Source organism: Mytilus californianus, unplaced genomic scaffold, assembly GCF_021869535.1.
Source record: "Mytilus californianus isolate M0D057914Y unplaced genomic scaffold, xbMytCali1.0.p SCAF_10, whole genome shotgun sequence".
Taxonomy (NCBI): domain Eukaryota; kingdom Metazoa; phylum Mollusca; class Bivalvia; order Mytilida; family Mytilidae; genus Mytilus; species Mytilus californianus.
In genome coordinates this window covers 36,265,240-36,290,971 of record NW_026262582.1, presented here as the reverse complement: position 1 = coordinate 36,290,971, position 25,732 = coordinate 36,265,240, and the positions used below count along the sequence as shown (strand labels likewise).

The 25,732-nt window shown below is 33.5% G+C and overlaps 1 protein-coding gene across 1 annotated transcript; it reads left to right on the top strand.

Annotated features, from left to right (window-relative positions):
• Positions 1-21,252: 21,252 nt before the first annotated feature.
• LOC127718037 (uncharacterized) lies at positions 21,253-25,404 on the top strand. Its single transcript, XM_052223932.1, has 2 exons — positions 21,253-21,355; positions 22,408-25,404. Exon 2 carries the CDS (start codon positions 22,417-22,419, stop codon positions 24,088-24,090), a length of 1,674 nt encoding a protein of 557 aa, XP_052079892.1. The 5' UTR covers positions 21,253-21,355; positions 22,408-22,416; the 3' UTR covers positions 24,091-25,404.
• Positions 25,405-25,732: the final 328 nt, after the last annotated feature.

Below are 25,732 nucleotides of genomic sequence, written 5' to 3'. Positions count from 1 at the left end.
ATTTATAAATATGAATTCACTGGGTAATTTCCCCGGTTATTCAGTGACTAATTCACAGGGATACTCGGCCAACTGCTGTAGGTCGAGTAATTTGTCAATACAGCAAAGAAAAGTGCAATAAAGATATTTTTAGATGAAAAAAAATTACTCTAAATGTCAGCTTCTAATACCAAACACAACTTTGCAACTGGTCGTAATAAAGTTGTTGAATATGTTTTTAGCCTCACTATACGAACATTGTCTGATTTCTCCTTTAGTACTTCAATGATTCTTCCTAAGTTCCAAAGGTTCCTCGGTGTATTATCCTGGATCAATACAATGTCTCCTATTTTCAGGTTTCGCTTTTCAGTGTTCCACTTTTGCATACTTTGTAGTAAAGGCAAATACTCATGAGTCCATCTCTTCCAGAAAATGTCTGCTAGATATTGCATTTGTCGCCATCGTCTTCTTACGTAATTGTCTGTCTTACAAAAGGTTCCTGGAGGAAAGTATTCACCAGGTCTTAATAAGAGAAGATGATTCTGAGTAAGCACCTTTAAATCGTCTACGTGTTCAGATACTTCAGAAATCGGACGGTTATTCAAGATTGCTTCCACTTCACAAAACAATGTATTTAGATTCTCATCGTTCAATCGAAGGCTCTGCTCTTGCACGACAGAATATAACACCTTTCTTACTGATCTTATAAATCTCTCCCACACGCCTCCAAAGTGTGACGCGGCAGGAGGGTTGAATGCCCATTTTATACTTTTCTGAAGCATGAAATCACTTATCTTGTCTATGTTCCATCTTTCTATTTCCACTCTAATTTCCCTTTCTGCTCCAACAAGATTTGTTCCGTTATCGGATCTAATGAATTCTGGATTTCCTCTGCGAGATATCAAGCGTCTGATTGCGTTTATACAAGAATCTGTTTCCATAGAATGTGCGATTTCCAAGTGAACGGCACGGATGGAAAGACAAGTAAAGATAACTCCATATCGTTTCACTGAACGTTTTCCTTGTTTGATCTGAAACGGTCCGAAAAAATCCATTCCAACCATCGTAAATGGTGGTTTGTCGGATATAAGTCTCTCCTTTGGTAAGTTAGTTATTTTTTGATCAACAAATGGTGCACAGTACTTCCTAAAGATTACACATTTTGATACTATTCCTTTAATGATAGAGCTAGCACCAATAATCCAAAACTTTTGCCTTAGTTCCGCCAGAATTGAGTTTTTACCCAAGTGTCCTACTGAACGGTGAATGTCTTCAATGATCAACTTTGGAATGTTAGAGTCTTTCGGTAATATTATTGGGTGTTTCGCATCATACGGTGAATCAGCACGCTCTTATCTTCCTCCTACTCTTAACAAACCATCGTCGTCTATAAATGGATAAAGTTTGAAGAGTTTAGATGACTTCTTTAACACTTTACCTCGGTCGATATTTTGAGGTACATGTATTTCTTCTTCAAAGTGAACATTTTGTTTATATTTAATGATAGCCATTTCTGATCTATGAAGAGTTTCAGTTGTCGGTAACGTGATCTGAACATCTTTCGTTACTCCGTTCAATGATCTTCTAACTGTTAGTTCATTCTGATTATCCACTGAGTTCTCATCTTCTGAATGACGTTTGTTTCTTATATGTTTTCTTTCCTTAACAAGTTTCCTAAAGTTGTCCAAAGCAATAAATAGCCAACTAGTTATTTTCTTCAGTTTCTTCCATTTTGAGAAAAGAGAGAACAGTCTATCTAATCCATGATGTTCGTTTGACAATAGTGTAGTGTTAACGAATCGTTTCACTTCTTTATCTTCATCAATAATAGTCTTGTCTATGTGCCATTCTGGCCATTCTATTTCTGGTTTTCAAAGATACTCTGGTCCATTGAACCAGTCTGGGGTTTGATTCAAACTTTGAAACTGACATTCCCGTAGATGCATAATCTGCGGGATTAAGCTTTGTATTAATATACTTCCACTGGTCAACGATTGTAGCTTTATGAATGACTTCTAAGCGGGTTGCAACGGAAGAGTGGAAACGTATATTCTGATTGCTGATATAGCGTAATACTGACATACTGTCTGTCCAAAAGAATGTTTTGTCTGTACTATAGTTTAACTCCTCCAATATTACTTTGCTAAGTTTTACTGCGCGCGTTGCGGCTGTAAGCTCCATCTTAGGTATAGTTACCCATTTCAATGGTGCTATTCTAGACTTGCCAAGTACAAAAGAACAATGAATCATTCCTTCATCATCAACAAGGCGTAAATAGAATACCATTCCGTAGCCAATTTCACTAGCATCCAAAAAGCAATGAAGTTGAGTTGAAACAACCTTTCCAAGGTTTTCAGGTTTATAGCACCTGTCTATTCTCACGTTCTCAAGGTCGGAAAGCTTATCTAACCAATCGTTCTATTTCTTTAAATCAGTTCCTGTAAGTTCTTTGTCCCAACTAAATCCTTGTCTGCACAAACCTTGTAGAATAGATTTAGCATTCAGCACGTACGGCGATATTATTCCTTAAGGATCGTATACTGAACTAGTAATTGAAAGAATACTTCTTCTAGTCGCTATCTTTTCTTTGCACTTAATTCTGAATCCAAGAGTGTCAGTCTCTATAAACCATTGCACACCTAATGCACGTTCAACTGGGAGGTCATCCTCAAGACTGCACTGCTTGACCTCTTTAGCACGCCCCTCCTCTGGTATCGATTTAATTACGAGTGGGCTGTTACTGATCCATTTTGTCATGTGAAATCCACCCTTTTCACACAAAGAAGTTACGTTCTTTATCAACGATATTGCCTCAACGTCAGTCGATAATGACGAAAGACAATCATCAACGTACATGCTCTTAGTTATTGTGTGTGCTACTACTTTGTCATAATGTCACCGAAGTCTTCAGCTGTTCTTTTTAGCGCACAGTTACAGCAACTTGGCAATGACGTGGCACCGAACAGATGTACGGTCATTCTATACTGTTCCGGTTCATTCTCAAAGTTACCGTTCGGCCACCAAAAAAATCTTAAGCAGTCTCTATCAAGTGGTGGTACTTTCACCTGGTGAAACGTTTAACATAGCTTCTATATCTCCCAAAATTGCAACTTTCTCTTCACGGAATCTTACGAGAACACCTAGAAGGTTATTAGTGAGATCTGGTCCCTGTAAGAGTTGTTTGTTCAGAGACACACCCATATATGTAGCTGAACAGTCAAACACAATTCTAATTTTGTCTGGTTTCTGACTGTGGTAAACACCATGATGCGGGATATACCATATTCGTCTATCGTTTCTGTTGAACTGTTCTTTTGGGACGTGTTCCATATAACCTCTTTCTAACAGTTTTTCCATAAAATCAGTATAGTTCTGTTTGAATTTAGGATTCTTGATAAACTTGTTCTTAAGACTTCTCAGTCGCTGCTGGCCCTGGGAAGCATTATTCGGCAGTTTCACATTGTTGTCACGGAAGGGTAGTGGAATGTAGTACTGTCCCTTTTCAAAATGAATATTTTTATTCACATAATCTAAGAAAGAATTGTCGTCTACTGAGTTTTCTCTCTTGGCATCTATAATGCGTTCAGGAAAACCAAAGTTCATAGATTTTTCAACTAACTCGTTAAGCCTTGAATTCTCTTCTTCGTGAATCGCAGACATCTGTACTCGATTAACGACTTTATTAGATCATGTACATTCTCGCATCATGTCCCATATAATCCATCCTAATCTAGTGCGTGTGGCATGTGGGGATCCAATGGGTCCTGTTGCTACCTCAAATGATGTGTAGGCATCTGGGACATTATTGCCTATCATAAGTCCAATACTAGCATCTAGCTTAGGCCATGTTATTCCCGACAAGTGACCCCATTTCGAGATTTCTTCTTGTTTCGGAATGTGATCCACTGAGACTGGCATCTCATCCTTTGTGTAGACTCTTGGGAGTTCTACAACATCATTCATTTCTAGGTCTAATACTTGTAATCCAGAAACTGCATAAGTTGTCATCTTATACGGTTCTCCCATGGTATTAAGTGTTATCTGCATTCTTTTACCATTTTCACCTAGCTTATGCAACAAATTTTCCGTACAGAAAGACACGCTACTTCCTGAATCAAAGAATGCGTATGTCTCTACACAAAGTGCTTTATTTTTCAGTTTTACCCTTACTGGTATTATAGCCATTGCACATGACATATCTCCAGCCCCTATTTGGCTGTTAGTATCTGATAAATAGATTGTGCATGCGCTGGTCTTGTTTTCCACCTCTGTCGAACTTTCACTCTGTCTCATTGGTATAATATCTCTTGGTACTTTGTCTTTTCGTGAAGTAAAGTCGGATGTCTTTTGTTACAAATGAGGCATGTGGCTTGCATTTAACAGTTAACTATCCTGTGTCCTATTTATTGAGACAACCAAAACAATGACCTTTGCTCTTTAAATGTTCAGAACGGTTTCGAATACTCAAAGATAGTATGCCTTAGCAATCTTCCAATTTATGACAGTTTCCACAGTAGGTACCTTTCAGTTCATTTACATGCTTATCATGTTCGTTTTTAACATCTGTGGCAAAGCTCATCTTTTGAGTCTGTTTCGATTTATTATCAGTCGCATTTTTAGCCTTCTGGTCTCTTGTATTATTCTGTTTTGCAGAAACCGCTATATTTCCATAAGTTGGGTCGTTGGCTTTTTTAGCTTCCTGTTTCACAAATTGCACAAAGTGTGTAAATGTTAATGACTCTTTCTTTTCCTTTGTTCGCATTACTACATTTCTCCATCGATCATGAAAGTAGAATGGTAATTTAATCATTAGTCGTTTAATGTTCTTAGAGTATTCCAGAATACGCATAGCTTCCATGCTTTCAGCTGCGTTTTCACATTCAATCAAAAATAAAGAGAAATCATCAAGTGACTATGAATCTCCAGCTTGTATGGTAGGCCACTCTAGTGCTCATTTAATGAATGTATTTGCAATAACTTCTGTATCTCCGTATCTTTCTTCTAATTGTTTGATTGCTGCACTATATGCTTGTTCGCCTATTAAATGACTGAATCCACTTACTACTTTGCTTGCTTCGCCATATGTAAATTGTTCCAAATAAGTCATTTTCTCCTCCTCGTTATCTGTATTTGCAACTATTCTTGCCTGAAATTGTCTATAAAACTTTCTGTATTCTAAAGGATTTCCTCTAAATTTCGTAATATCAGGTGTTGGTTTTTGTTAGTGTTTCACTACTGCAGACATACTATTTTCGACGGTATTAGCCTGTATATTGTTCATATTTTCATCATGTTTTATTCTGGATACCATAGTCATATAAGGTTCATTTTTAGGTTCTTGCAAATGTGTGTTGTTTGCGGTAGTAACAATTTTATTGACCTTAACTGGTTTAATAGGTCTAATATCGAGTACTTCTTTCATCTCGTTCTGAGGTACAAATAGTTCTGCCTTTACATTCTAATTCACTGATTGTTTTTGTACAATGTCAGATTTCTTTGGTTTTGATTCTACGTTGGAAACGTGTGTACTATTTGATTCTAATTCAAGGTTTTCATACTTGTCCAATAACTTTGTTTTTGCATCTGCTATTGCTATATCTGTGTCTAATTGCAGTTCTTCTTCGTCTAATCTTATTTTTAACTTAGCTAACTCAATGTCCTTCTTTCGTTTTAGTGCTGCCAATTTTGTCTCTAATTCAACTCGTTTTTGTTCTTCTTTTAACCTTTGCGATGATAAACTCTATATTGATAGTTGCGATGATCGTTTACTACTAGTAATTACGCTTTTTGACCTCTGTGTTTGTTTATTTTCTTCGCGAATAACGTTGAAATAATTTTCTATTGATCTCTTGATCTCGCGTAAAGATTCATCTCTTTCTTGGAAAACCATCATATACGATTCTTTGTCGGCCTCGTGACCTATCTTAAACATAATGTTTTGGTGTTGTTCAATGAACATCTCATATTTGTCCATCCACATTGAATACTTCCCTTTGATGGTATCATATGGTGCTTTGTCCGATATCAGATCAATGATGTTTTCAGAGAGACGATTTAAGCCACCGTAACTCTGGGTTAGCTTATCAAATTCGTATTGTTGTCCTTTTTCCGATAATGTTCTTGCTCTGGCACCATCTGTATGTTCTGATTCTGAACTAGTCGTACTGATCGTTTCTTCTTTTACATTCGTGTCTATTATATTTGCACTTTCTTCATCTTCAGTAGCTTTTGTGTCGCTTTCTGTTAAATCCATGTCAATATGTTAATGATATGATGTCTATACCAAATAAATACTTATTCCTTCCGTTCAAATCTCTTTATTCAGGTACGAAAAGATTAACTACAAAATAAAGGATAAAACACACTAAATTCTATTATCAAAACTAACAATTTCTGAACTATAATACAATACAAAAGTGCATCTATTATAACATTTACGGTAGTAACATACACTTGTTCTCTTTCAAAATAGTAATATGTTGAACATTTACGGTAAATAATTGCCAAAATATAAAGGTCAAGTTTTATCAGTTTTACATCAATTAAACTCAAACTTTCTATCTTTTAACATGAAAGATAATTTATCTGTAATAAATAAAAGAAACATACCATATTGGTTGACTCTGGTATTCCTTGTTTTCATCATAATCACAGATTTTCACCAATCACATTTCGTGCAAATTGCCTAAAGGGGTTCATTAAGGTAAAGGGAAAGTAACTTACACCTTATCTTAAAATAGAATATAACTAATTACCAAAAATACAACAATAGGCAACAATGTTTTTTGTTCTCAAATTTGGCCGCTACAAGGATGCATTGATTATATTTGTTTTAAATGGAAAGTGTATGGGCCAAATTTCTGTTTGTCCGATACTTTTTGCCGCACTAAGTTTTGTCTATTCAATAACTTATTAGCAGATCTTGTCTTAACTTGGTGATCATTTTTATCCTTTTTGAAGTTTCACTATACGTATAATGGTTTCTTTGAAAAACACTAATTAGAAATGGACAAAATTATCATTCAAGAACAAAAACACCTATAAGAAGTTGACTAACGATTTTGGTCATGTTGACAATTTGAGATCTCGTTTTGCTCAGTTATTTGGTTTTTGAAAGTTCTTTTCTATATTTTATAGTTTCTGCCAAAGCACCAAACATGGTAAAAATCTTTTTCAAAGGCAATAACTCCTGACGATGTTAGGTATGTTGAATTATTTTTAAATCTTTTTTTGCTGATCATATTGTTGATTACAGTTGCTCTTTACATACTTTAGTTCTGCTTATTATGCCAAAATAATTTCTAAATGTTATTCAAGGACAATAACTCCTATAAGTAGTCGACTGACGATTTCGGCCATATTATTTATTTGTAAATATTATGTTTGTGAACATTTTCCTCGATCATTTTTGTTTTATATCAGTAATCAGTTTCTAGGTAATGCAAAAAACTACAAAAATGGGATCTCACCATTTATAAAAAAAATAACGAACGACGTAAGACAGACGACGGACACCAAGTGACGACAAAATCTCACATTTACCTAGGCCGGATGAGATAATAATAAAACACAAACCAAGAAAACGACACCTTGAATGGTTTGAAATATTATAACTTCATTGCTTTTTATCAGGTCAATGAACGTATGCCTTTGCATGAGACGTGTCAGGAAATATAGCTGTCAACAATCAACAGGTAAAATTTCGTATATATAGACTTATCATTATTGTTTTTATTTTTTTGTAAATGGTGAAGCACTTAATTTTCTTAAAACACTGCGTTTTATTGTAAAAAGAAAGGAACTGTGAAAATGTGTGCGACTTATTTCGATTCCAACATCAGGTTACTTTTTGTTGAATAAAGATTTAGGTAAATGGTTAACGACAACTAAGAAATTGGTTTGCCTACAAGGCAGTTGGTTGTTTTGCATACATGCAGACAATTTAGGCAAGGCATAACTACTATTTCACGCTTTTTATTAATTTTATACTGCTGATAAACGACAAATCTGCCCTAAGTAACAATCGACTTTATAATCCTATTGATTTATCAAAAACATAACATACCTTATCATTTGTGAAACATCTGGGGTCAGATAGTGGTTCTTGTCATTCCTTCTCCTCAATTAGTGGCGTATTTCAGATTCTCCAAGGACTGAGTAAGCAGTACCAAAAATTAATTGACTTGCAGTTAGAAAATGCACTAAACCACAAAATGTTGGCCTACGAGCTTTTACTCTACCAGGTCTGTCTTATGAATCATTATTATTGTTTTTATTCAAGGTCATTATTGGGTACACTGTGATCACTTTGACAACTTAATCTTGCATTGAAATATCCAAGCATTAATTTGTTTAAAAATTATAGCAATTTTCGTTTAAGGCATCCAGTGATGACTATTTAAAGTTTTCTTGTGAGAACCCAAGAGAATGTCAAACTGTTCAGCTAACCTCTTAATTTTGACTTGCAAAATGAACTCTGAATCAAAAAATTCAAAATCCAGAACATACAGAAGAGTATTGGTACCCGCCTGACCTTTTTTAAAAATAGTTTTCTGTTCAAACTACTAGTATAACAATTGTTGAGTTTGGATACTTAACAAACAAATAAATCACAAATGTTAATGTTATTAGAGTTTACGGCATTCTCCCTTCCTAATTCAGCGTTGAACACTGGCATGATAACACTGCTGTATTGTGCGTTTATTTAAAAAAGTAGAGATGCTTTTGTCATTGATATAAAAAAAGTGTAACAAAAATACCAAACTCCAAGGTAAATTCAGAAGGGTAGGTCAATAAAAACTGACAAAATGAAACGCTATCAATCAACGGAACAAGTGAAAAGCAACTGCCATATTCCTGACTTGGTACAGGCATTTTCCGAAGAAATTGGAGGGTTAAACCAGGTTTTAAAGCTAGCTTAACCTCCCACTTGTATGTCAGTTGTTTATAATTCCGCTATATTGTCAAAATTGGGTGAACAACAAAAAGAAGATGTACAGTTAAAGTCAATGAGACAGAAACCCAACGAAAAAACCAAACGAAATCTAGAGGGCAACATACTGTTTTCAACGAAAGATAAGTGTATTAGAATGGCAAGCTCTAAATCGTCCCGGGACTTTATAAAAATTGTGAATATGAATACATTTGAAATAGTAAATAAAATTTGTAATTGAAACCAAATTGTACGAAAAAACGAAAATAACTTCAAGTAAGATATGAAATAAAGGCAACAGTAGTATACCGGTGTTCAAAAGTCATAAATCGATTGAGAGAAAACAAATCCGGGTTACAAAACAAAACCGAGTGAAACACAACAACTATAAGAGGAAAACAAAGGAACAACAGGAATACTGAAGTGCAACAAAAACAAACGCCATCACACATAAAAACGAACTATTTGATAACATCTGCAATATTCCTGACTTGGTACAGGACATTTTAAGAAAAAAAGGTGGGGTGAACCTGGTTTCATGGCATGCCAAACCTCCCGCTTTATGATATATGACTACTTACGAAGTTTCTGACTGGCACCGGATTATGAAAATGTCGCGGGGTGAAAATATAAATTTTAGATCTCAACCCACATTTTTTTTTAAATATCGATCAGTAGATTAACAAAACTTACAGAAAAGAACATACAGTAAAAACCAGTTCAGGAAATGTATTTACTTCTTAAATGACTGTATACCTTGCTAATAATTTAACAAATACGATATTAAAAAAAACCATAATCTTACTGTATTGAAACATGCTTTCATATTGAAAAGACATTGGATTAAGCAATTTTTCGGGAATGTTTATAGTATATAAATTGATCAGTGGGTTGTGCAATGGGCTTTCAATGATCTTCTGCTACCACAATTCCTATGCTTAAACATTGAACATTTGGTCTAACTTGATAAATTTTAAAGTAGCCTAAATCAATGATTTATTTGAATCTGATGCAGACATTTCCAACATATTTTTTGACATTTTTGAAAGATCTTTTTTAACATTTACATATTATTAGATTTTTTCGGGGGGGGGGGGGGGGGGGTGTTATTAACGAACCAACAACAAAGATACTGATAACGATTATAAGAAATTAAATAATATTTTGCATTCCTTTCATGAAGTCCGAATGGCTTCAACAAGACATATATCATGTGGTCCGTGTAAGTTCGATGACGTCATTAAGGATGCAGGGAGATTGTGTATTAATTGTGAAGAAGGAGTATGTTAGGATTGCGAAAACGCTCACAGAAAAAGCAAAACGTCAAGAAACCACAAAGTTATTTCAATAGAAGATTATCGGAAAATTGAAAATGTTTCGATCTCCCTGGTCTGTGAGCATCATGGAGAAAACCTGGAGTGGTTTTGTAAAACTCACGACAAAGCTCTATGTATGGTTTGTGTTTCGTCAAATCACAAGGCATGTTCAGATGTGATATCAATTAGTGTTGCCTCAACAAATGCAAGGCAATCAACAGCTTTATTTGACCTTGATAAATCGATTGATGTAACACTGCACAATGTCAAACAGTGCATTAAAAATCGTGAATCGGCATTAAAGGAAATTGAAATACAGACATCAACAGTCATAACCATGATACATGAAATGCGAATTAAAATTAACTTCCGCCTAGACAAGACAGAGGAAAAGTTGTTACACCAACTGAGATCAACATCTGCCACTTGTAAATCAAAATACATGAAATTCCTTCAGAAACTAAAAACAACAGAAAAAATGCTTATCAAAAAAGGTACAAACCATACACATGAAACATTTTTCTTCTGATCTTTTTTGGAACGCATCTGATCAATGAGCGAATCGTAAACGAGATAGAATGTATCAAGAGTTAAATTGGTGCTTCCAAGGATTTTGAATTAAAAGTAGGTTTTCATAGTTTAATTAAGAATATTTCCAAAAAAGTTAAAGATTTCGGGCAAATAGAAGTCTCGGAATGTGACGCTAAGATGAATTTCAGGGACCTAAAGGTCGATCAAGCTTAAATTGGGATAATCGTCAGACGAACAAATAACATATCCGACATCAAGCTTCAGTGAATCCAAACAATTCAATCAGGGAGGGAAAATACAAAGGATATTAGAGGTTGTGTCATATTGCCTAACTGTAATTCGTTGATGGCAAACAACACAGAGGAAAATCTTTTAACAGAGTACAGTGGTACATGTCAATTTGTCTATGAAATTCCTGTCTCAGACATGCCATCTGATATTGCAAGTGATAGATCCTTATCGTTTTGTTGTGACATACGCTGACGCCTTATTCGCAGAAATAATGAATATCAATACTTTAGAGTTTTAAAAGAAAATAGCATTAAAAAAAGGTCGATTGAGAATAGCAATAAAGGATGGTAAACTGTATGTAGTAAGTGGAAAATCTACTATACAAGTTCCGGATATCTTTCAGGACGACACCTGGAAACATTGAAAATAGCATCTAATAGTTTTGTACACATCACTTCTAGCAGAGACAAGATTTTCTACATAGATTACAACACAAACAAAGTCCATTGTTGTCGTTTGAATGGGGAAGAATTATGGCAGTTCGAAAGTGACTCTACTAAATTGCCTTGTGATATAACAGTTGATTATCACCATAATGTTTACGTTGTAGGTTATGATTCCAATAATCTAACAATTATACAACATGACGGGAAAGACAGTAAGACATTACTGACAGAATCGGATGGACTGAATTGTCCGATAAGTGCGGGCCTTGATAAGGATAAAAGAACATTACTCATATGCAATAGAGGAAAAACTCTTGCATTATACAAAGTCGTTTAAGTCTTTACACGTCATATAATAGCCTTTACAGTTATGGTGCGCGTATTGGGAAAGGATACAGATACGTTTAATTCAGTTTATGTTAAATTGACTGTAAATTAATTTTTATTGTTTTTAAAAGAATGATTACGAAGAAATAAAAATGGTTACGTCATTTTTATACGACCATTTACGGGACGTTTTATGGTATACCGTTGTCCATCTGTCTGTCCGTCCGTCGTCAACATGTCGGACAATAACTCAAAAACGCTTTAACCAATTCGCATGAAACTTTGGTGAACTGTTTATATCTATTGACGTGAGCTCCCTTTTGATTTTTTTTAAATTTTAGATTTTACGTTTCCGAGTTATGGGGTTTTATTCATTAAAAAAGTTTTTTTTTCCATTTTTCGGACAATAACTCAAAAACACTTTCACCAATTTGCAAGAAACTTTGGTAAATTGTTTACATCTATTGACGTGAGCTCCCTTTTGATTTTTATGAATTTTAGATTTTACATTTCCGAATTATGGGATTTTATTAATTAAAAAAGGGGGATTTTCCAGTTTTCGGACAATAACTCAAAAAATGCTTTGAGCAGTTTTCATGAAACTTTGCTGAATTGTTTATAAATATTGACGTAAGCTCCCTTTCAATTTCTATAAATTTTAGAATTTGCGTTTCCGAGTAAAAAAGGGGTGATTTTCCAGTTTTCGGACAATATCTTAAAAGTGCTTTGAGCAGTTTTCATGAAACTTTGGTGACTGGTTTATATATATTTAAATAACCTCCCTTTAGTTTTTTTTATAAATTTCTGATATGACATTGAGAAGTAATTGAACTTTATTCTTTGAAAAAGCGACGGGTGTATTATGCGCTCATGGCGCAGCTGTTTATCATTTCTATTTTCTGGAAATATTTAGCAAGAACTTTTTTCTCTGTTTTACTTTCTATCTTTCTGTTTTCCTTCTTGTCAAAGGCTATATATTTTCTCTACCAGTCACATCACAGGAAAAACGGTAGTAATTTTTCTCCATAGGCTATAAAACTGGCATTTCTTGAATAAATACTTTTTATAAAAAAATACCAAGGCAAGAACGTATGTGTGATATCAGTACTTTAACATTCTGCTTAGATATTAAAGTCTAATGGTGGTATGACCAAGCTTCCTATTTAGCTTATTATTAATACACATACAAATTATGACATTTTCTAATCATCGTGCACAAGGTAAGTTTTAACTTGCCAAATGGTGTTGAGAATATTATCCAAAATGTTAAACATACAACAAATGCTAAGTGTATTCACGAAATGTCAGAATACGGAAGCGATGCAAATCGGTTTTTTAATTAGATTGATGCTTATCTGACTGAACCTGTCATCTGACAGCTTAATAGAGTTATTTTGTAACACTGGATCTAATAAAATCGTCCACTGAATCCTTCATTGCCAAGAATCAGTCCGGTTTAAGGGAGATAACCAAATTTGAAATTAAATCTATGTATGAACAAGGACGATAACCCGTCCAAGCTCCATGCGGGGTCACTGGATAATTTGACGTCTGTGATAAGACGAACAATTAAGGGGTTTAACACCCGCTGATCTTTAAAAGCTAACTTCAGTGAAAACCAATACCAGATGTTATCCATAAAATAATTTGGATTCATGTTTTCTGTAGTTTGGTGAAGTTTGTAAAATTAATTAAATACCGAAGTTCCTGTTCAATCTTTGTTGAAACCTGGGAGTGTATTAGTTCAATTAAAACACTGAAACGTCGCTATACGTTTTACCAAATTAGAAAATAAAAAATGCATATAGATAAAATAGATATCTTTATTCAACATAGATTGAGCATGCTGATATAAACGTATTTTAATATTTAATATATAATTGTGCAGCCGAAAAGCTGTTATCATACAGTTCTTTCGTAACAATCCATCGGCAATTCGTTTTGTCTGTCCTTTTTTTTAAAAGTATAAACATCCATTGACAATTTATAATTGTTGAATTGAACAGTATACATCGACAGCAAATTTCCATCTTTCAGTGAACTATAAATATTCATGTTGGATGTGTACAGAAAAACAATTTATCTTCACATCGGTACTTACATCTTTTGTCTTTTTTTTTCAAATAGTTTATTGTCTATCTAACAAGTCAAGCCTTTCCAACTGTTTTCAACAGTTTGTTTTGATGTGGTGGTGTTCTACCACTGACCTAGGTTAATGTGGGTTTCAGCACTCACAAATATGTTTAACACCGCCACTTTATTTATGTGTCTATCTTAAGTCAGAAGCCAGTAATCCAGTGCTTGTCGTTGGGTGCTGTCTGTCTGTAATATTTGGGTTTTAGCATAAACCAGCCTGTGGGGTTTCTCGCTTTAATTGTTTCGATATTTGACATGGCGGGGTCTTACATAGTTTACTATTAGAAATGGATTTAGCTCATTGGTAAAGGCCGTACTGTAACTTATAGTTGCTTTCACACACGTCCTTTGGTCTATGGTGACAAGTTGCCTCATTGCCAATCTTACCGCATCTTATTTTGTTAATTATTATATTAACTTTCAAGATCGAACATGTCAGATATATGTTGGAAGCCATGGGCTGTTTTCTGCTCTATGGTCGGGTTGTTGTCTCTTTGGCACATTCCCCATTTCCATTCTCAATTTTATCATCTAAATACGCAAGGACTTTTTTTTTCAAGAATAGCACAAGGAAATGAAAGGATTAAGGTAAACGATTGTATTTCAAGTCATCCTTCTCCGTTGAAAATTAAATTTTAAGTTATTTATTTTTGTTGTTGCCTTTTATTATCTGTGTGATTTTCTTTCATTTCGGAGATTTACAGTATTTATATTTATTTTTAAATGTACGTGTATATTCCGGAGAATGAATCATTTTGCTCAAATACATTGTCACCTGGGGCGGGGATTTAAAGCTTTTCATACATTGTGGCAGCCAGTTCATGCTGTAAAAGTTTACAGAGACCTCTATTTGGTGAATTTTGTGGGTGAAAGGTCTGTCATCTCGTGGATATTAACCCCGTATTTCACATTATATTATCATCGACAACGCAAACAATAGACCAGAAAAGCTTCCAGCATCGTTTCCACCATATATCCACAGGTATATACCTAAGCCGACACGCTAATTGTCATTCAAAACCTGAAGATATATAACAACTGCTATCGTTTTAAGATGAATTAGAATTATTTTCTTTTTGTTGAATATTGTTTCTATTCAATGCATTTTGATTGAGCGGAAAAGCTTAAAAAAAATAAATGACAAGGGAATTCAATTAAAAGTAGTTTTTCATTTTATACAAGATTTTTCTCCAATTTAGATGTATTAAGTTCAATTATTTTTGCCATTAACAAGTTTCTTTTTCGGTTTACGGCGAAAGTAAATTTGCCATTCAAGTATTTAACAGCTGAGACATAAAAGGTGCAAACTTTCCAATTTATTGTGCGCACCTAGAGAAGGGACGACACCTATTTTAAATGTTTCATGTGTATTCGGTTACAAGAAATCAATTAATAGAAACTCGGTGTGATGTCAAATATATTATTTAAATGCATCTTGCCGAATCAAGTGGTCGAATTCAGTAACTCATCATAGATACCACTATTCTAAATGTTATTTTAAAACACTCTATAAAAGACCGACGTTATGGAATTGTTCTTCTGTATGACTGTGTATTCAAATCCTGTTAAAATTCCCTAAAAAAAATCATCTCAGGGTTGTCAAGAAAACGCACTAATAGTACAAGTTCAAAATTTAACAACTCGTCTCTGGTGGAGAGTTGTCTCATCAGCAGTCAAATCAAATCTTCTTTTTTGATTAAATGTGAATAAAAACAATTTAATTTCATTGAAAAGACAAAAATTTGTATGATTATGTATTGATTTAACATCCAGATCAACATGCATTTATTTGATTTATTGCGTTTTAGATTTTGATTGCATTCTAATTATATATTTCTTATTTTTTGGGCTACAACAACGTTTAACGTGATAATAGAAACAAACATTTGGAATTTTATCATCTTCAATTATAAAAAAAGGTTAACTTCAAATTAAAGTGATTTGCTTTCTCTATTCCTTCAATCCTCAATTAATTTAATACAAAATGTCGTATATATATCGAATGACTCTAGAAATGGTATACTAACACTATATATTATGTCCCTGCATGACTGGATAAACACGATTGTAAAACAGATTACATAAACTGCTTGATAAATGAATTATGTATTGACAATTCACTTGGAAACTCAACATATACCCCCACGACACTTACTGAAGAGGAAATCCTGGATAATCATAGGTCTGTTACATATGTTCCTTTGGAATGTTAACCAAAGATGAAGAATGGCCAACGTAGATACAAGTATCTTGTCTTAGGGAGGGATAAATCCTATTTGGTAAAAAATCACTCTGTTTCTAACAAAAAATTCTCTGAAACTGACATTATCAAGATGCTTGATTTCTTGATTGACTACATATTTGTTACGTTTGGAGGACGTGTTTTGCAACAAACAATCGGCATTCCCATAGGAACCAACTGTGCCCTCTTCTTGCCGACTTGTTCCTTTATTCATATGAATCTGACGTCATACGGGAACTTTTTAGGAAGAAAGAACAGAAGTTAGCAGTATCCTTTAGCTTTTCATTCCGCTACATAGATGATGTTCTCTCACTAAATAATTCAAAATTTGGTGACTATGTTGAACGCATCTATCCCATCGAACTTGAGATAAAGTATACAACAGATACAGTTAAGTCTGCCTCATATCTTGACTTACATCTAGATATTGACAATGAGGGTCGGTTTAAAACAAAACTTTATGACAAAGGAGACGTTTTCAGCTTCCCAATTGTGAACTTTCCATTTTTATGTAGCAACATTCCAGCAGCGCCTGCATACGAAGTATATATCTCCCAGTTGATATGACACTCCAAGGCTTGTTTTTCCTATAATGATTTCCTTGATAGAGGGTTGCTGCTCACAAGGAAGCTATTAAACCAAGTGGTGAAGTTGAAATCATCCCTTCGTAAATTTTACGGACGCCATTACGAGTTGGTTGACCGTTATGGAATATCCGTTTCACAGATGATAGCGAATATGTTCCTAATGTCGTAAAAACAATCCCATCCCCTTTTCCCGAATGTGAACTACCTAATTAAACTACATCACGTAAAATTGGAAAAACTGTTCCACAGATGACGATGGATAAGTATCAAAAAGATCGTAACATGTGACATCTGCACTTTCCGCTGCCTTGTGGAAATATCTACAAAGACAGAAACAGTCAGTATAGAAATAAATGAAAACACATATATATTCTCCATACACATGATTATGAGTAGAAGGGTGGGTTAACTGCACTTAATTTCGAGCTTTGAATGTTTATAAGGTGTAGTTTATTAAATAAAGACATCTACTGCCGCTTTTGAAATTCATGCAAAATTAGTTGCAACTTTAAACTCAGACTGTAACTTAAGTTAAGGAACCTATTCGGACTTGTCCAACGGCAAATGTTTATTAAAATAAATAAACATACAAACGTGAATGTGTACAAGGTAACATAGGCACGTGTATTAGATAAAGGAATACAAACATATTTTTACATTTTATTTGCATTTTTGTTTCAAATTATCTTTAGTGGGAATAAAATTTAACTCCTAATGTTTTGGTCTACCGCCAACATAATCGTAATATCATAACATTTACATGAATGATAAAACATATTGGATTGTTTAAAAGAAAAATCATGCACTCTACAGAAATTTCGGGTAACTCTAGCGTGATCTTCTGATAATTATAATGTGTTTGGATGTTATCTTGTAAATAAACCTTGATAGTCAGTAAAACTGATTTGAAATTTAAGATCTTCAATTCATTGCATTAATCGCTAATGCTTTGTTGATTTCTTATTTGAGGACGATTTGGTTAACTGGATGACTGACATATATATATTTTTTTATTTATTTTTTATCATACAAAACAAAAAGTACATGCTTTATTAGTTTTGACCCCTCGATCATGTTGGTCGATGTCAGAAAATATTGAGTGGAGTGAACAAACACACAGCAAAACGCAGTCAAAATCAGTTGAAAAGAAGTCCGAGTCCGATGTTAGAATAGGTAACAGAAACAATTAAGCAAAATGACAATGATAATATAACTTAGAAAAGGACTGCTAGCAATTATTGACATGCCAGCTCCAGACCTCAATTAAACTGATCGAAAGATTATGTCTTCATCATATGAAAATCAGCCACAATACCTCCAGTTAGGGATTGAGTATCATGTCATTATAAATTATACGAGAAAAACTTAACCCGTGTCATGCCAACAACTGGTTTTAGAACAAATGTGTTCATTTCCGATGCAAAGATTCTTTGAGTGAATCAGTATTCATTTTAAAAAATGCCATCGTTAATGAGTTAATGACTTGACAACAATATAGTAACTATATACCTTGTGAACAAGTCTGTTTGAATGTGTGGTGAATGGCGACATTTTTGCGCTTTGTATAGAATATTACCATAAAAGATGGGATGTGATTTACGGTAAAGTATGAGATGTCTGCACGTTGATTTATATTTACAAATAATGTCCTTGTACCTATGAGAAAATTAATTAAAAGTTTGTAATATCGAAAAGCCTGGTGTAATAATTTCTCAGTAATACATATATTTCTTTTGTTATAACCAAATACGTTGATACACGAGCGAATCGAACAAGTTGAGATATATAAGAACCATACGATGTGCTAAGGGAACGTCATCATCTAAAACGGATAATTAACAAAAGGAATGAAAAATAATCTCTTTTATCGTAAATATTAGTAATAAGCTTCCCGTAAGAGATATGAATATTAAGATCCAAAAACGGACAATGTACATTGTTAGTATTAGCTTTAATTATAGTTAGTTCAACAGGATAAATCTTTTTAGTAGATATAAGAAGATGTGGTATGAGTGCCAATGAGACAACTCTCCATCCAAGTCAAGATTTATAAAAGTAAACCATTATAGGTCACATTACGGTCTTCAACATGGAGCCTTGGCTCACACCGAACAGTAAGCTATAAAGGGCCCCAAAAATTACTAGTGTAAAACCACTTAGTGTACATTGAAGTAGTCATTATATGATGAACATGTTTTAAATAGCAATACTTGACTTATATTCTTTAGAAATTCAAATAGACCTTTACTTTACACATCTTAAACTTTAAATTTAGAACGCGAATATGAGAACAAATCGATGGCTTGTATGAAATATTTCCATTCTAATAGGAACATTAACTCTAATAAATCTATGACTTGCATATGTACCTTTAATGATCTCTAGAAAAATGTGTTTAATCCTTATAATTTTCAACCAAAACATTGTTTTCGTTGGCCACTATTTACCGTCAAATCTACAGCTGACATATCGTAACTTCTAAGGAGTGAGCCGCCATATCGACTTTCATAAATGCATCATTGTGCCAAAAATAAAAATAAATAGAAAATAATACAACACCTTCCTCAAAACTCCATGTTTATACAATATTATCCGATCTTTGGGCGTACATGTGACGGAATAACCTTCAGCTTGAGAGTTTTCATTCGTATTACGATATTTTTTTTAAATGACGTCAATACATCAAGAGCATTCATGGAATTTCGAATAGTTTTATTTCATTTTGATTTTGTATTTTTTCGAAGCTCTAGTGCTTTAATTATTTTGCTATGCATTAGAATAGACGTAGGAGTTTTTTTCAATTATTTGAAAACATCGAAATTGCACATAGGTTATGATACATGTGTATTCATGTGGGAGGTACATTATATGAGCAATTAATATGTACATCTCTAAGTCAGTGCAATGTTAAGATATATCGAGAATTTGATAAGGCTGTTGTTTACAAAGCGAAAGAGACATGTCATATTGAAATAAGATTTTAAGTATTTCTACGACCATTAATCAAACAAAATGTATTCTGTATATATCAATAAGCTACAATATATCAGGTAGCTGTGGCACTTTATATTATGTAAACAATTAATATATAACAAATGTATTGCAAATTGCACAGTAGAAACTCACTTATTATTATTATTTTGAATATATGAAGGAGGAGAGGGAGGAACATGGAAGTTGAATACGTCAATTGGCCAGGAGATTGCTTTTCATAACGATATTCAAACTTCAAAAAAGTATTATTTCGTACTGCTTTACTTGATTGTGTATTTTAGTTCTTCGTCATACTGATAATACAGACTGTCTTCTTCTGAATTGATTGATATTTAACTATTTAGATTTAGAATTTAGAGAGTATCGTTTTAATCAGATAACCCCTTTAATTTTGTAAGTACGTGTTTTTGACTTTATTACTTTTAACATACCTCTCCAATTTCTGTTATGCATATTCAAGCATGCAATTTGATAAAAAAAAAAGGGTAATAAAATTGTCGTTTTCTCAGATGAATAGAGATCAGCTTAGCTACAAAAGGTGAAAGATGAGTACGTCTGAAGTTGTCAAATCGAATTAATACCCCTTGCATTAAAATGAAAGAGCTGATAGATTTTTCTGTTATACTGGGGTACATTGTACTTATACGAGATTTGGGAAATTTTCATTAATTGTTATAAAAATGCACTACTTTGATACTTTGTTATCATGCCATCACGGTGATGAAATGCTTGTGTGCCTCTTGAGAAGGGTTACGGCCAGAAATCACCTTTAAATTGTAGCCAACAAAAGACACATGTCAAATCAATGATAAAATTTAACAAGATTTATCATATATGTTTACAAGAAGTATTATACAAATTGAAATGCCAACTTAACTGTTTAAATATATGTCCGCGATCCTTTGTCTTTTCTTTACCCGGAATTCTTCTGTTAATTGTACAGAATGTAATCCAATGTAATACATATGTCCAATAAGTTCGCAATCTAGTATGATGTCGTTCGTAAACAAAAATGTCAATCCAACAACTCCAAAGATCTTCTGAGAATACAACTATATTAATGTCTGATCTGTTTAATTTCGGTGTCTTTATAAATAGTTACCACGGAAACTTCTAGAACACTGTAGAATGGAAACTTCTAGTACACTGTAGAAGGGAAATTTCTAGAATACAATGGAAGTTTAAATTAAGCATCGTCGATAATGATCATTCTGGAATCATTATGTAAGTCAAATAGAAAGTTCTAATCATTCCATCAGTATCTATGATTGTTCCAGGGATTTCTAAACTGCACAGTTATAACAATATTTTGTAAACAATTATAAGGCCACACAAAACAAATAAGGCCGACAAATAATCATAATAATTACAACATCATAACAGTATATGGTTAAGTCATTGTCAGGAATAGCATTTATAAGAAAAGACATTAACAACGAAAAAAATAAATAATTACATTATAACATACTTTATTTTTAGCCGACACTTTTAAACGATTCAAAGTATCCCGCTTTTAAATTTATTCATAACGAGTCACTGTACCTATGACGAACTACACTATATTTGTTCATAAACAAGGATAAGAAAATGTGTTTGGACAAATATACATGAAATAGGTGGTAACAGAATAGCAGGTAAACTTTAACTTAATATCATTATCCTATAAATGACGAAAACGTTATCTTTCTTAAGATATTGTGTTTGATTGAAAATAGAAAGTAATATTGGGAAATTTTGTATTATAATCAACTTCCTTGTTCGAAAGATATCGCTTTTAACAACATCTCGCATATTTGTTTAGATAAGGATTTTGTCGACTGATCTACTCGATGTAGTGTTGGTCTTTGCCTACATAGCGTTGGTTGCTATGCTGACAGGCGAATGAGACGTTTTGACATTAGTACTGTACGTTTCTTTTACAGAGTGTATTGTGCTGACATAACAGTTTCTCCACAGCTTACTGTAAACCCGCTTTCTAAAGTGGCATGGAAAAGTGATTGGTGAGTCCGACGAACCGTTCGTCCGTCCGTCTATCAGTTCATCCTTTTGACCTACATTTGCGTCACTCACAGAACCTTTAGTTTCAACTTGTTTTTATTCGGCGTATATGCTGTTTTACAGGACAGGTGGTATGGATGGTATATGAACATTCAAATAATTTACTATTATTTTAATTAAAGAACGAATGAATATACATTGGTAACTGTTTATACAGTAAAGAAAAAAATCGTTTCTAGTACATGTAGTTAAATGTGATATTATTATGAAGATACATAGGAAAGGGACCTACTTTATTTATTCTCATTTGTTCATCAGCTTTAAGTGATAATGACTTATATACAGAAATACAGTATCTGCTTAAAGTTTTGATGCATTTCCCTCGCTATGCTCACCAAAATTACTTATTTCATATCTGTTTATCAACTGAAACCAAATATTAATATAACATTGCAATCATCAATTACTTGTTACCAGGTATAAGAAGTTGTAAGCTCTTATATAAACAATTAACATCAAAATCGGATGCTGACATTCCAACAAAATTATTTGACACTTTTGAAAGATTTAGTTAGCATAATTAATTAATTGATTAATAGATATGCGAGAAGGACTTTTAAACGAACTAAGATTAAAGATATTGTTATCGACGTTAAGAAAATTAAATCATCTTTTTCATTGCTTTCAGTATTTCCAAATGGCTTCAGGAAAACATATACCCTGTGGTCCATGTAGGTTTGATGACGTCACGAAGGATGCGGGAAGATGGTGCACTAATTGTGAAGAAGGATTGTGTGAAGATTGCGAAAACGTTCACAGAAAAAGCAAAACATCAAGAAACCATCAAGTTATTTCACTAGAAGATTACCGCAAGATTGAAAATGTTTCAATCTCCCAGGTTTGTGAGCACCACGGGGAAAACCTAGAGTGGTTCTGTAAAACTCACGACGAGGTCCTCTGTGTTGTTTGTGTCCCGTCAAAACACAAGTCATGTTCTGATGTTATACCAATAACTGTTAACTCAGCTAATTCGAGACAATCAACTGCATTATTTGACCTGGAAGAAACAATTGGGAGAACTCTGCGCAACGTGAAACAATGTATCAAGAATCGTGAATCCGCTACAAAAGAAATCGAGAAACAAGAAATAGTGGTCAAAACCATGGTTCTTGAAACGAGAATGAAAATAAACAGCCACCTAGACAGGCTACAGGAAAAATTGTTGAACGAACTTGGATTAACATCTCACACTTGTAAATCAAAATATATGAAAATCCTTCAGAAGCTAGAATCAACGAAGGAAATGCTTATCAAACTAAAAGAAGAAACACTCCACATGAAACAATTTTCTTCTGACATACAAGTGTTTCTGGGAACGCGTCAGTTCAATAAGCAGATCAAAAGCGAAATAAAATCCACCAAGAGTGAACTTGGTTCTACAAAAGATTATGAATTAAAAGTAGCTATTCATAGTATAATCGAGAAATTATCAAACGAAGTTGAAGAGTTTGGACAAATAAAGGTCTCTGAATGCGCCTCCATGTTAGATTTCAAAGAACAAAAAATCGATCAAGCTCAGATTGGAATCACTATCCCAACACCAAGCAATATATCCGACATTAAGCTTCAGGTTATCAAAACATTTCAAATAGAGAAAACAAATGACATGAATATTTATGGTTGTATCATATTGCCTAACGGTCATTTGTTGATGACGCATAAACAAGAGAATCAGTTAAAAGAGTACAGTGATACAGGTGAACATATCCGAGACATTTTAGTATCCGGCAAACCGTACGATATTGCCGTGATAGATCTTAATCGTATTGTTGTGACGTACGGGGACGCATTATACCTAGAAATAATGAATAACAATACTTTCCATATTGAAAATAGCATCAGTTTAAAAAATAGTTGCTTGGAGGTATCTCACGAGGATGGGAAACTTTACGTAGTATATAAAAACGAGATACAAGTCATGGATCTATCAGGGAGACAACTCAAAAAAATTAAAGCAGCAGCTAAAGGTGTAGCGTGCATCAAAACAAGCAGAGACAAGATATTTTACGCAGATTACAACACGAACCAAATACTCTGTTGTCGTTTGAATGGAGAAGAATTATGGAAGTTCAAATGTGACTTGATTAAATTTCCTCACGATATAACAGTAGACTCTTACCATAATGTGTACGTTGTAGGTTATATTTCCAATAATCTAACAATTATACAACATGACGGGAAAGACAGTAGGACGTTACTGACAGAATCAGATGGACAGAATCGTCCAACAGTTGTGAACTTTGATACAGATAAAAGTACATTACACATTTGCTCTGAAAGAGGAAATGTTACCTTGTACAAAGTCGTTTAACAACTTAAATGTTCAAATCCTATTGATTCCATCGTTCTAGACAATTGGGATTTGCAGATGAACCGTAAACACTATTCTGCAGTATTTCACTTTATAACAATGCCTTCGTTATAAAAAAAAGTTACTTTGGAATGTGTGGTTAGAATAAATGTAGTATAGTCGTCTTTGATATTTCAATAGTTTGGTAACCGGATCATTTCATTACATTAGTTACATATTTTCAAACAACAAATTTTTCAAATATGTTGGCTTCGAACATCACGGAAGAGACAATAGATGTCAACATGTGCATCTTAGATATACTTTTTGTTATTACTTCCAGTAGGTCGATACCACTTCTAGTGGACTGTTTGTCCCAAAGGGTAACACCAACCCAGTAGCCAGTACTTCGATACAGACATATAAATATGTAAATTATTTTAAATTGAAAAAAACATGTCTTCCTCGTGGATACCTCTGATCTTTTATTCGGATTTATATCATATAACTAAATCTTAAATTTGAATTTCTTTTTAAAGTGAAATCTTAAAGTGATTTGTTTCCTCTTTACTACGTTTCTCACTGGATTGTTCCGTTTACATCAAAGTACCATTCATTGCTCTTTGGAGATAAGCTTATAAAGTTTGGAGTGTATGACGCAAAAATGTTATTCTTTTTTAATTTGAAAGCCTTTTTGTCAGTTGACTTCTTACAAAACAATGCATGTGACTATAGCTGATAGCGGAAAAGTTTGTTATTGGACTGAACATGTCTTAAGGAGACGTTATGAAAAGTGGTGTAAATCGTTGAAAAAAAATTCTTAACAGCTAAAAAGGACAAAAAATTTCCATTTGTGTTGTTTATTTTGAGCACCCTTAAAATGTATAACTTTGTAAAAAAAACTTTGATTAAGCCTTTTCTGTTACAACTTTATGAAAAAAAAATGTGATAGGAGCTTCAAACAATGATTTCGACAATTTCACATAGCAAGAGTCCAAATGGTTTAAGCTTATTTACAAAGGATGCATGAGGTATGACGATTACAATTTTTCAATATATCTAGATGGTCTACTTTGTTAATTGAGTTTTTATTGTTTTATTAATTTTACATTAAAAAAATACACAATGATTTGAGTTTTAAACTCTAAACACAGTACTTCGTGAACATTAATGTGATTTAAAATCCAGGTAGGTTAAATTTGTTATAAGATGCTATATATTATTTAAATAATAGAATAAAGAAATGTTTTATCATTACACATAAGTCCAAATACATTACAGTTTAAAGTGTGAAAGTGTATGCACTTGTTTTGAATGAACTATTCATTTTTTTGTAAAATTTCCAGTGAACTCTAATAAACTAGTAAAAGGTCTATGAACAAGTTAAATGTTTTGATTTCTTAAGCTGCGTTTTTCTTCTTTTATCTTGTTGTTTTGTTTTTAGTTCAAATAACTAATATAATATCCCAACTTAGACAAACTTTCAGGCGTTTTTAAATGTCCCTCCCCCCCCCCCTGAATATCATTTAGAAGCTAGAATCAACAGAAGAAATGCTTACCAAACTGAGGAAACAAACACTATAAATGAAGCAATTTTCGTCTGACATACAAGTGTTTCTGGGAACTCGTCACGTCAATAAGCTGATTGAAAGCGAGATAAAAT

Coding starts and splice junctions, on each gene's coding strand:
- LOC127718037 (XM_052223932.1), top strand. CDS start 22,417: ATGGCTTCAGGAAAACATATACCCTGTGGTCCATGTAGGTTTGATGAC.